General features: G+C 44.4%; 1 protein-coding gene across 2 annotated transcripts in view; it reads right to left on the reverse strand.

The window, feature by feature from the left end:
- Positions 1 to 11,904, reverse strand: part of MMD (monocyte to macrophage differentiation associated) — a 49,919-nt gene extending 38,015 nt beyond the window's left edge. The window contains exon 1 of one of the 2 annotated variants that reach the window (XM_056861240.1): positions 11,777 to 11,904. In XM_056861240.1, the coding sequence (XP_056717218.1) occupies positions 11,777 to 11,856 (80 nt within the window). In that variant the 5' untranslated portion in view covers positions 11,857 to 11,904. Of the gene's footprint in view, positions 1 to 3,795; positions 3,820 to 11,776 lie in introns of those variants that run through there. The other variant, XM_056861248.1, reaches the window with a different exon arrangement.
- Positions 11,905 to 12,694: the final 790 nt, after the last annotated feature.

The following is a 12,694-nucleotide window of genomic DNA, read 5'->3' on the forward strand; positions in this document are numbered from 1 at the left end:
AAATATTACCAACTAAAGATTAACATTTTGCTATGTTATTAGATTAGCATCCAGGGTCTCTTATGTATTGTAAATGAGATATATTTCTAAGTAACTCTCTGACATCTGCTCCAACTACAGTTCTAAATACAAAACTGCTCTACTCATACCTTGTTAGACCATAAGGTCAAATGTAATCCTGATCAAATGTGACATACTTTATAGTTTTTGTATGGATAAGAGAGAAAACTAGATGGCTGGTAGAGGTTTAACTAGGCATGCAAATTACTTTAGAGATCTAACTACTTTTTGTTAACAACAGAATTTACTTTGTAAATTACAAATAGTAGCAATTACCAATGGTTGTTCTATTTTCACAGACCAAGGATTGGAGTATAATTTACTCTGGAATGGCTGGAGTGTACCAGATGGATGTTGATGAAAATTCCCATAGAGGAATTAGTAAAAACTCCTGGCATGGATCCCAGCTGATAGTATTTTAAATACTTAACTTTCTGTAAGGCTGGGGCATAAAAATATTATATTGGCTCTGAGGAGTTGGGTACTAAAGACTATGTACTTGAATATTTTCTAGCCCTCGCCAAAGCGTTCTTAAGTAGTCTCACCAGAAGCAAAGGACATTTCAAAAGGTGAATTTGTGTTTGTGGGCTTCCTGGCTGTGAACTGGACTTGATAAGCCTTGGTCTGATCCAGTATGGCTTTTCTTATCTTCTATGAATTGGCATAGGTCACAAGAACAGCAATGCAATACATCCATCATCTGCTTCATGACTGGACCTCACATTTCACATTATACTTCCTTGCTGACAACCAACAGTTCAGCATTCATTTGTGTGGGGAAGATAGATGTGTTCCTAACAGGTTGTTCAAAGGAAGAACAAAACTGGGAGAACAAGAGGAAGACAGACAGCCAATACTGTCTCATGCGCATATAAATGTAAGAGCAAGTCATGCACTAAGCAGGTCCTATAGTGCTTCTAATTAAACATTGCTATCCATTCCATGTTCCTATTCCTCCTTTAATTGTCAAGAACATACATTTCTCAACATTGTAATACTGTAACAGGTGCAGAGAAGAAATAAATTATAATAAATACAACATGCAGGCTTCTTTTATAACATAATCAGCACCAAATGCAAACATTTATCCCAAAGGTTCAGTTATGTTGTTTCTAAACTACCGTATATACTCGTGTATAAGCCGAGTTTTTCAGGCCAAAAAAAGGGCTGAAAAAGCCGGCCTCAGCTTATACGCGGGTCAATACGGTAGAGGGGGGAAGGAGGAAGGAGGAGGGAGGGGGGAACTTACCACCGCCATCTTTTCCAGGCCGGGAGCGGCCTCCAGAGCCCCCCTGCGGCCGCAGGGAGGGCGCTCCGCCGCCCCCGCCGCCTTCTCCCGGCCGGGAGCGGCCTCCAGAGGCCTGCTGCGGCCGTGGGGAGGGCGCTCCGCCGCCCCCGCCGGATCCGCCGCTTCCCGCCGCCAGGAGCCCAGAAGGTAAGTCTTGGGGGGGGAGGGGTTATAAGCCGACCCTCAGCTTATACGCGGGTGCCTAATTTTTCCCCATTTTGGGGGAGAAATTAGGCACCTCGGCTTATACGCGGATCGGTTTATACACGGGTATATACGGTACTTCATTTCTGATCTGAGCAGATCCATCTTCAGTGGGATTCTAGTTCTATACAATTTTTCAACTATTTATGAATTTACTTTCCTCTCTTGACCCTCTTTTCCATGTTTTACACTGGAAACAACTAACAAAAACAGATGAACCCTGACCTATGGAACAGTCAGTTGATCAGGAGAAAAAAATGATGAAAATCCTCTTACAGCTGTATATAAAAAGGAAACTTAGTTCCATCAAAATGGATGAAACACCAGATATATTAACTTTCACCCAGTTCAAAAGAAAAACTTCATCTTTCACTGTGATTTATTTCCTTTCTTAAAGCAAAACAAGTACAATTGTCTCTTCTCTTACCACTCAGCAGAGGTCCACCCTCTTTCCTCAGAAACTGAGAAAGAAAATAGCCGATACTTCTGAATGCTGTGAATTTTTAAGAGGCTCTCAAAAGAGCAACTGTGTGCAATGTCAGATACAGTTGTTGAGATGTTGGATTTTTGAGTATCTGACCATGGAAAGCCCACTTCAGTTCTTGAAAGTGGGGCAAGGAAATGCACAAAACAGACCACCACCAAGTGGAATAAATCGGGACAGTTAAATTAGCACAAAGTTCAAGATTTTAATGATCAAAGGTTTCCATAGGCAAACAATTCCACATCTAAGCTAGGAGCATATATGGCCCTCAATTCAACAACACCTCAACAAAAAATGGCAGCTGAAGGTGGTATGGATGTCCCAAGGCTGTAGAGCAACAGAGAAAAGTGTAGACAGAAACCACACTGTGGGGCAGAGAAATGATCTCAGTGATAAGAGATATTCCACTTCGGAACACAGTCCCACACTCGTGCAACGGTTTTTAGCAAGACCCGTGAAAACAGATCCTTTGGCACAAAAATACGCTTTCTGGGCACCCATGCTGCAATTTTGTGAACTGTGTACCTGCAATCACACATCTAGGTCAATGTGGGAATATTCCCACATATTTATTTTTCTTAAGGGAGGGGTGGCAAGCCCATTACAAATTAACCTGCAAAAGCACAGAGAATATCATCATGCACTTCTGCAAGATAAGCAGCTCTGCTTGTGTACTCCAACAGGAAACACAGAGAGAACACTATTCAATCAATGGCTATGCAACAGGAGTAAGTGTTAGGTGCAAGTTGAAGCTTAATGACAATACCCAATGCATTCAGAAATAAAATAAGCTCTTGATCAAGGGGAAATTAATGGAAGAGAGGCTCCTATTCACAAGCATGGCTGAATGGTGCTTGGAAAGAGTGTGCTTTTTTACACCAGTCTGGACAAGACATGTTCAAATTACACGTTTTACAATCTCTCCACCAGTTTTCATACAACATCTCCAAACTTCTGCATATTCAACCGCATCTTTAGACTAACACTGTTACAAGGAGAAACCTTCTTTCCATAGATGGAAGCCATCCCACTATTAAAACAGGCAACCCCCATGGTAAAGAGTTTTGGAATAATTCTCTGAGAGTAGGCAAAGGCTACAAAATGTGACAAAATGTGACTGAGAAGAGCAGAAGACAAGAAGTCACATACACAGGAGGGTTGATTTGAAGTAAAAGCCAATGTAAGGATGCTGTTTAGAATACTACTGTCATAATCATAACCCTAAAACTCACCTAGATACACACACACTTCAGCTTTCAACAAAACAACACCCTATTAGTACTTTTCACTGCTGAGGATCACAGATACGAGAGGCGGCTAAGGGTAAACTAATTCATGTTAAATAATCTTCTTTAAAAAATCGTGTAGCTCCTAGATATGGAAATGTCAATCACTACTCTAATGAGAATCCCCAGAAGCAGGCTTTCAAAAGAATAAGGAAGGAAACCAATTTAAAAAAAAAAAAAAAAAAAGCAACACCACCATGCATTAGCTGCACTGAATGCAAAATAGGAGGCGAATTTTGGGGGTGGGGAGCACATAATCGGCATTAAGTGATCCTGAGCATACCATAAAGGAACTTTAGAAGGCATCGCCCGGGGTTTGGAGAAACCCACTAGGGGACAGGAGGAGGAGAATCTACGTTCTCCCAGGGGCAGACGTGTAACTCTGCTGATTTCCCCGGCAACGTGCACACACACACACACACACACACCCCGCCGCCCCAGCAAGCAGGGGAGTCGGTCACCGCCATGTTCACCTCCTGAATCTCTCCTGGAGCCGCCGCATGAGGGGCCTAGTCCGCCCGCCTCCGCTCCAGCCGGGGGTCGACACGGGGGGCTCCGGGCGGCTCCTGAGGCAGCGAGGGCCGGAGTCCGGGCCCTCATTGGCTTCCCAGCCCCGAGCGGAGGTAGGAGGAGGAGGAGGGGGGGAGGCGAGAGCGGGCCCCGGGCTGCCCTCCGCCGCGGCGCGGACGAGAGACGCCTGCCGCTGCCACCCACCTGGCCGCCGGCTCCTCCGCCTGCCGCTGGGGGGTGGGGTGGGGTGGGGGGGCAGGCGGCGGCGGCGGCTCCGTCCCACCAGTGTCAGCCGAGGAGGAGCTCCGCCTCCCTGCGAGAGCCACCAGTTGGGCGGGAAGAAGGGCCAACAATCGGGCTGGGGGGTGGGCGGGAAATGGAGGGGGGGGGGAGGAGAGGAAGAGGGGAAAGGGCTGCCTGTCAGCCGGGGGAGGGGGAGGGGCAGAGCAGGGCGGTGACGGAGAGAGGAGCCGTGGGTGACCCAGCTCTCCGGTAGCGTCAGTAGGGTAGGGGATGAGTCACGGTGACAGGGGCCCACTCCCGCTCTTCCTCAGTTTGCCTCAGGCGGCCATACTTGGCTGGGGGGTGGGGGTGGGGGTGCCGCCGCCTGACTCCGAGGCGCTTCCCCCGGCTAGGGAAGGGCTGTGGCTCAGTTTGTAGAGCATCTGCTTGGCGTGCCGAAGGTCCCGGGTTCAATCCTCGGCGCCTCCAGTGAAAGGGACCGGGCAAGTAGATGATGTGAACAGACCTCTGCTGGTCTGAGTAGACAGTGCCGACTTGGATGGACCGAGGGTCTGATTCAGAATAAGGCAGCTTCGTGTGCCATGTGTCAAAGATTCATCCAGACGCTTTTAACAATTCGCATGAGAAAGGCCGTGCTGGACCGAGGTCCATCCAAGTTCCTGCAGTCTGTTCACACCGTGGCCAACCGGTAGGGTTGCCAGGTCCCTCTTCGCCACTAGTGGGGGTTTTGAGGGGCGGAGCCTGGGGAGGGCGGAGCCTGGGGAGGGCAGGGACTTTAGAGTCCAGTTGGCAAAGCGGCCATTTTCTCCAGGTGAACTGGTCTCTAGGGGCTGCAGATCAGTTGTAATAGCAGGAGATCTCCAGCTAGTACCTGGAGGTTGGCAACCCTACCAACCGGGTGCCTCCACGAAGCCCACAAACAAGACAAGCGCACAGCCGTATTGTCCTGCCTGTGTTCCACAGCACCTAATATGATAGGCCTGCTCCTCTGATCCTGGAGAGAATAGGTGTGCATCATTACTAGTAGCCATTTTTTACTAGTAGCCATGGATAGCCCTCTCCTCCAGGAACATGTCCACTCCCCTCTTAAAGCCTTCCAAGTTGGCAGCCATCACCACATCCTGGGGCAGGGAATTCCACAATTTAACTATGCGTTGTGTGAAGAAATGCTTCCTTTTATCTCTTTTGAATCTTTCACTCTCCAGCTTCAGCAGATGATCCCGTGTTCTTTATTATGAGAGAGGGAGAAAAGCTTCTCCCTCCCCTTCTTCTTCACAGCTAGAGTCACATGTTTGCGCAACCCTCCTTTCTCACATTAGTCCCAACATAAGGTTGGCGAACACTAGGCAAGACTGAAGAAGTGAGCTGTGGCTCACAAAAGCAGATACCCTGCCAGAAATTTGTTAGTCTTTAAGGTACTACTGGGCTCTTGCTTTTTTCTACTACTAGGCAAGACTAGCAGTGCCATCCCATGAGGACTTATTGCTGTCTAAACCCATTGAAGTGATTGGTCTTAGAGTGGAGTAACAGCATAGGGGTGCACTGAGAGTTCTGGTCCAGAGGCTGGAGGGGAGGATCCTGTGTTAAGCTACCTTATGTTCACGGATAGAAAAAAAGGCAGGAGAGAAATCTCTTAAAATCAATACTTAAGCACAGAAAGGAAAATAATGAGAGAGTCCTGTTGCCCTTATTTATTAAATATACTTTCATCCTGCCCTCTTGGGGCAACATACATCTGTCTCCCTTCATTTTCCCACACAATAACCCTTTGAGGTGGGATAGGCTGAGAGGGAGTGACTGGCATGAGCTTCATGGCAGTTGAAATCACACCATACTTCTTGGGTATCATAAGCTTTTAGTCATCAGCTTGAGGTTGTGTTTAGCAAAGTGGTGGTCCATCAGCTTGAATGTGACTGACTCCTTCCATAGCAACACGGATGGACATAGCCAGGTTCGGCTAGCAGCTCTGGGCTTGGAAGGCTGTGGAAATTTAAGGATTTTATTATTTTGGCTTCGGTTGGTTTTGTGTGTGTGTGTCAGCGGCTGCTTCCAGAATCCATTCAATGGCCACACAGTTTCAAGTCCCACATCAAATTAAGCATGGAAACTGGTTCTAGCTGTGTGTGATCCTGCCATATGACCTTAACTGGAAGACTTCTGAAGTCAATTCCGTGTGAATTGATCTATAGGATCAATTCTGGACTGTGTATCTTGGGAACAGCAGGCTCTAGAAAAGGTGTATGAGTTTGGAGACCAGTGTTTCTGATCCGAGTCAGCCATGTAAGTGCATTAATATTCCGTTTTACATGGTCTTGGATAGATCTGATAAGATGCATTACCATTGTGCTACCTGCTTAGAAACATATGTGAGGGCCTCTGTGGTGAGAGTCAGAAAAAAATAGAAAATGCTATCTCCTGCTACTGCAGGGCAACGTATGCACCAACTGCATATACAGGTGGGCTTCCTTAGTCAGAGAGCAGGCCTGGCAGAATTAGAAAATGCAGGAATACATTATATGAGAAACAATGCATATATTAATGTATGTTTGTGGACACGCTGAGTAAGAAAGTTGCCCATGGCTGGCTATATCCTACTTTTGAAAGCCTTTCAAGGTTTATCCATACATAAAATATTAAGAAAGTAAGGCAGAAAAAGGGAAGAATATTGCTCTAAATATGTTAGTGGGAAATTTGATATGAAATCTGAACCTGTTACTAGTTCCTTAGAACCTAGAGAATCTATAATGCCTGGCCTTTAGATATTCTTCTAGCCATAAACCACTCCCATGGAAGAATGTTTAAATCAGGGGTGTCCCAACTTTGTTGAACCATGGGGAATTTTTTGAATTCTGAGAACAGAGATTGGGTGTCACAACAAAATGACTGCTTGAAGAGTCCAGTCACAAAATCTTGGGAGGTTCCACAGTGGAGTCAGCTATTTCCAAATTGGTACTTCCTGCAGATGCAGAGGAAATGCCTCAGGACCTCTCCTACTCAGCTGAATTGGAGGAAAGTCAAAATTGATTCTCAGCTTTAGAGAAGAGATGGTTTGGGGAAGAAGCAGCTAGACACAAGGAAATATATCAGCAGGTGCCATGGCGCTCACGGGCACCATGTTGGGGACCACTGGTTTAAACATGTCTCATAACACAACCTCACCCACGCTGAAAGAAATGCAATAAGCCTCAGAAACAATCCAGACAGCATTGTTAAAGCAGTTGACAAAGAAGAAGCAGTTGTCATCATGGATGAAACAACTATATTCAGGAAGCTGAAAGACAACTCTAATACCACTTTCTGCAAATGTCAATCTTCAGACTGCATTCAGGAATATCAAAAAGTACTAAAGGAATTACCCATACAAGAACAGATCTATATGCTGATTGAGGAGGGTCAGTTCGCCTGGTGTTGATTGCTGGCCCCACCCTCTGCTGTTGATGTTGAGCCTTTGAACTCTAAGGCTTCTTGTCAGAGGCATGAAATTTTGGCAAGAGCTGAAGGGCTCTTGGCCTGTATCTCTTAGCCCAGGGGCCGTGTAAGAAGCTAAGACATCTATACATCCTATCTGTGTTACACTTTTGGCTTTGGTAGACATTAGATCAGGCCTGTAAATTCCACGTTATATCAACACAAGAAGGAAATTCTAGGGTGAAGGAATCCATTTGGAAGGTGACGATGAATGCTCAAGGCCTGTTTCCAGTCACCTGGAGGGATTGTCCCATGTTTGTTCTCCTCCCTGAAGATAAGATGGATTTTGCTTGTCAAAAATGTAAGCTGATAGGGCTCTTAGAAGAAAAGGTTTGGAGCCTGGAGGAAAGGATTGCCTCCTTTCATGAGATCAAGGAAGAGGAGGATTTCATTACAGTTACGCTTGGGTGCAAGGCTGGGTTTGTGGTCATGTAGGTATGGAATTCCACTGGCCACAGTGACATCAGAGATTGACTGTGATTTCTAGTGGCATCTGCCCTTCAGCCTGGCTACTTCTTTACTGATACAGTATCTCACAGCAAACCAATTAAGTGTGAGAACAGTGATGTAATAGTTAGTTGACTGTAGCCAAAACTAGGCAAATACATTTGGTATATACTTGTTCAGTTACCGTGATATTCCATTCAAAATCAGTTGATGTTTAGACGATACCAAAACCCAAAGCTCAATTTAAACATAAAACAATGCATATACACATGAAGTTGTTGCTTTTTCTCTGAAGGAGTCTCTGTGCCTTGACCAGATGAAAACAGGCAAGTATTCAATATATGTAGGTTCTCCGTACTGTAACTCCATGTGGAGAAAGGATTCACCAGTTTAATTTTTGCCTGTACCCACCACTTGCTCTGTTATGATGGGCAACGGGACCAAAATGCATTTGGTATGGAAGATGCACAATCAGGATCTCCTATGGAAGGTTATGTGCTTATTTTTATTTCAAAGATACAATGTGAGGCTGCTTATTTGAATGGAGGTAATGGCCCAGGCTAGCCTGATCTCAGATGCTAAGCAGGGTTGGCCCTGGTTAATATTTGGATGGGAGACCACCAAGGAATTCCGGGGTCACTATGCAGAGGAAGGCAGTGGCAAACCACCTCCGTTAGTCTCTTGCCTTGAAAACCCTACAGGGTCGCCATAGGTCGACTGCGACTTGACAGCAATTTGCACACACAATGAAAGAAAGGACAATTTTCCTCCTACACAGATTTCCTTATCTGCCAGTCTCTCTGAAGCTGATATTAGACCCACAGAGGGGAAAAGATGGCTGCTGTACTTGCTGCTTTTCCCCTCCGGTTATAGTACCTTCGTGAATGTGATTTAGATGAGGAATAGAATGTGGGAGGCAAGGGTTAAAGGTCACCTCCCCCAGCGCCATTTCCCCAATCAAATTAGCAATATTTTACAATTGTATCGATTTTAATGTGATAATTTTAACTAGGGGTTGCTTTTATTGACCTTACACGTTTATATGTACGGGCAGTCTGTAATTCTTCGGTGCAAAACCATTGTGTCTGGAAATTTTGATGGGTTGGCACGTGATTGGTCAGTCGACCATATTAATAAACTTGACTAGACTTGACAATCAAATTAGCAGTCCCATGCGGCTGTTCTGAAGTAACAACACCTCCGCTTCAAATAGAGAGACCTCAGTCATGGATGTCATACCTAGTTTGATCCTGACTATCATGGTGTAGTGGTTAAGGTGTCACAGCTGGACAACCCAGGTTCAAATCCTCACTCATGCCATGGAAGCTTTCTGGGTGACCTTGGGCCAGTCACACACTTTCAGTCTCAATCCTGGCTAGTATTTGGATGGGAGGCCTACAAGGAATACCAGGGTCGTGATGTGAAGGCGGGCAGTGGGAAACCACCTCAAAATGTCTCTTGCCTTGAAAACCCTACCAGGGGTTGCCATAAGGCAGCTGTGACTTGACTGCAAAAAATAAAACTCCAGCATTCTAATTCTATACACATTACAAGGAATCAAGTCCCTCTGATCTCAGCTGAATTCACTTCCATATGAGCGTACTCAGAACTATGACCAGACACAGTTTAAAAGGTTATCTCTTTAAACTAGCAACCCAGGTTGCAATGACCTTTAATTATAGGACTTTACATATAGGACATAGCATAGTTGCCAACATTCAAACAAAAGAAAACGGGAGGGGGAGCCAAAAAACACCATGACTGAAAATATAAGCCTCCTGTAGTATATGTTTTATTTAACACATGTATTCCTTCCATCTTCTCTGAGGAAACTGGGTCAAGAGATTGGCATATATTCAGCCTGGGGCTGGAAAAAGTTCCTCCAGCCTAAGGAGCCTTCCTCCAATTTAGCATAGTCTTGGCCGGGAAAGAGAGTGGGGTATAAATCTAATTAAATAAATAAATAAGCAGCTCTTCTGTTGGAGGAACCACTTAAATTGGAGTAAACTCCTAAAGCTGGAAAAAGGCTTCAAACTTTGCTTAGTGGAATGGTAGGACACAAACCAGCATTCCATTTTGTCTTAACAATAACCCCATGAGGTAGGCCAAGGCAGGAGATACCAACTTACACACAGCCATTCCTCTGAGATCTATGGCTGAGTGTGAATTTGATCTCAGATCTCTCTCATCAATTTTCTTGAAACACAAAAGTGTCTTTGGTCATTTTTGCATGGGAGTTTTACCTGAGGTTCGTTGCTTGCTGGAGACACACTTTCCTGTTGGGAGTCTATGCACCAGCAGTCTCCAAGCTCAAATCAGGAAGTATTTGAATCCCCGCCCCTTGTTGCTTTGTAATTGGCTGTAGTGAGAGATGTTGCTTTGTAATTGGCTGTAGTGAGAGAAAAGTCCCCCCGAAATCCAATTGCCGCTTAAAAAAGCATTTTAAGAGCATTTTAAGAACAAAAACAAAAAAAGGAGCTGTTTGAAGGGAATTGGGGAGGGGGGAGAAACCCAAACCTCATTTTTAAAAGCCTTCTGCTCAGAAAGAACTCTGAGGAAGCATGAAGAGTTTGAATCCCTGTCCCTTGACATGCTGCTTTGTAATTGGTTGTCTGATTGCTGTAAGAGAAACTAAGCTTCCGTGTCCTGTGCTTTGCCTTATACACGGGGATTTCACCCGGCCTGAGCTCAGGGGAGATGGAAGAATCGGGTTAATAGAGGGATGGGAAGTCCTGGGATTTGTGAGGGCTGGCAGCGAGGTCATCCCGGACAGAAAACTCATGCATAATTCCAAGGAACAACCGAGACAGATGGGGAGGTGAACGTCAGTGGAAGTACCCATGCGTAAACAACCTTTGGCACATTCTGAAGCAAGCTGGCTTCAGAGATTAGCATAAACTGAGTCCTGAGCAGGACATACTGAGAGCATCATGCTTTGTGCCCCCGCCCCCCAAAAACCCTGCAGACTATTCTAGAGGCTATTCAGTGAATTCTTGTGAACTGCCCTTACAAAGTCCTGTGTCCAACAGAGAAGTGTTTTACAGTATGCCCAGTGTTGATATCTCTTTTCAACGGATACACATAAGGGTGAATGGGACACACAGTGAATTGTACCTCAGAAAGGGGTGGGGGAAGTTAATCAGCTTTGCTATTATTCATCGTGTTATGCATCAAAGGTTTCTATTGTGTCTTTTTTTTTTTTTGTACAAGTATCTCAATCACTTTGAATTATGTACTTATTCTTTGGATAGATGCAAATCCGGCAGAATGACCAGTTTATATGAAATGGGGGGGTGCAGTTCTAATAGCTGCCTTCACATCATAGATTGCTCAGGCCAAATAACTGGAAGTTCAAACAAGAAGAAATAGAAATGCATGGTAACACTACAGGATGCTGGCAGTAACAAAGACCCTACCAAAAAAAGGAAAAAAAACCCAAGCTTCTGACAGCAATACATGCTTATACATTTCATACAAACCATACAATGATCCTGATCATGCATGTTCTTAAAGCCATAACTCTCTACACATACATAGTAATGAATTCACTGATAGCAATCAGACAACCCCCTTCCTCAAAAACAACCCTTTGATCAGAAAGAATATCTTCAACATGGGGGGGAGGGAAGCAAGAAGATGATAAACTGATTTAGATAACCAGATGTACTCATTTAAGGATTTTAATGATCACAGAACAGAACATTGCTGCTGTTTAAACTTGCCAAGATATACTCTTTAGTGTGCTATGCTACCTGCAAGTACTAATTTTTCTCCTTGAATACTCACATTTCAGGATCTTCCATGGTCTCAAGGGGCTCCTTATTAGCCAAACACTTCCTTTTTCTACTACATAAGCTGTTGGCCATTTTAACAGCAGAGCAAGACGATAGGGCTGGACTCTCTCAAGCGATGGAAGAGCAGTCGGATGGGTAGAATCCTTTCCTTCTCCTGGTGTATGTTGATTGAGCTTGTTCAGTCTTCTTCAGAAGTGAGAATGAAAACAAATGGGTTTAGGCTTGCACAAGAACTGGTCCGCCCACCAGAACTGTATGGAGTAAGAAATGATGAAGCTTTGCTCATGTGACTGCTCAGGCAACAAGCAGTCTGGGGAAAAGGTCTAAAGAATAGATCTTTTGCAATATAAGTAGGCTGGATAATAACAGTGAGCAAGGGTGATCTCTGATGGCTTACTTTTCCTTTCTCAAGTTCAGCTGTATGCAAATTGTTATCAGTTTTGAATGCAGCTGAAAAAAAATCTTTCTTCCAACTCAATTTAGCCTGGAAGAACCAAATTTCAAATTATACGCTGAAGCAACAGTATTAGTTTGGCTAAAAGATTGGATACAATTGAAAAATAATAGATTGTTGGACCTAGAAGGATTTAACAATAGATATGGATGGCATGGTTATCTATGGTATGACAAATTAAAAATACACAAAATCTTTCAGCATCATGTTATTAAATCTTCATTAATAAAAACTTGGCTAAAATATAAACATCTTTTGGAACCTACAACACCACTATGGATCTCTACACAAGAGATGCTGACATTGAAACCACTGAGACCAGCACAATTTCTTACTTATCAAGACTTATTGGTATGGAAGGATAATAAATGTGCCTTAATGGAATATAGTGAAATCAATGAACAGATTACCTGGCTCCAATACCATCAATTACAATCTGTGTTTATTCAAGATATG

This window comes from Euleptes europaea, chromosome 1, assembly GCF_029931775.1.
Source record: "Euleptes europaea isolate rEulEur1 chromosome 1, rEulEur1.hap1, whole genome shotgun sequence".
Lineage (NCBI taxonomy): Eukaryota > Metazoa > Chordata > Lepidosauria > Squamata > Sphaerodactylidae > Euleptes > Euleptes europaea.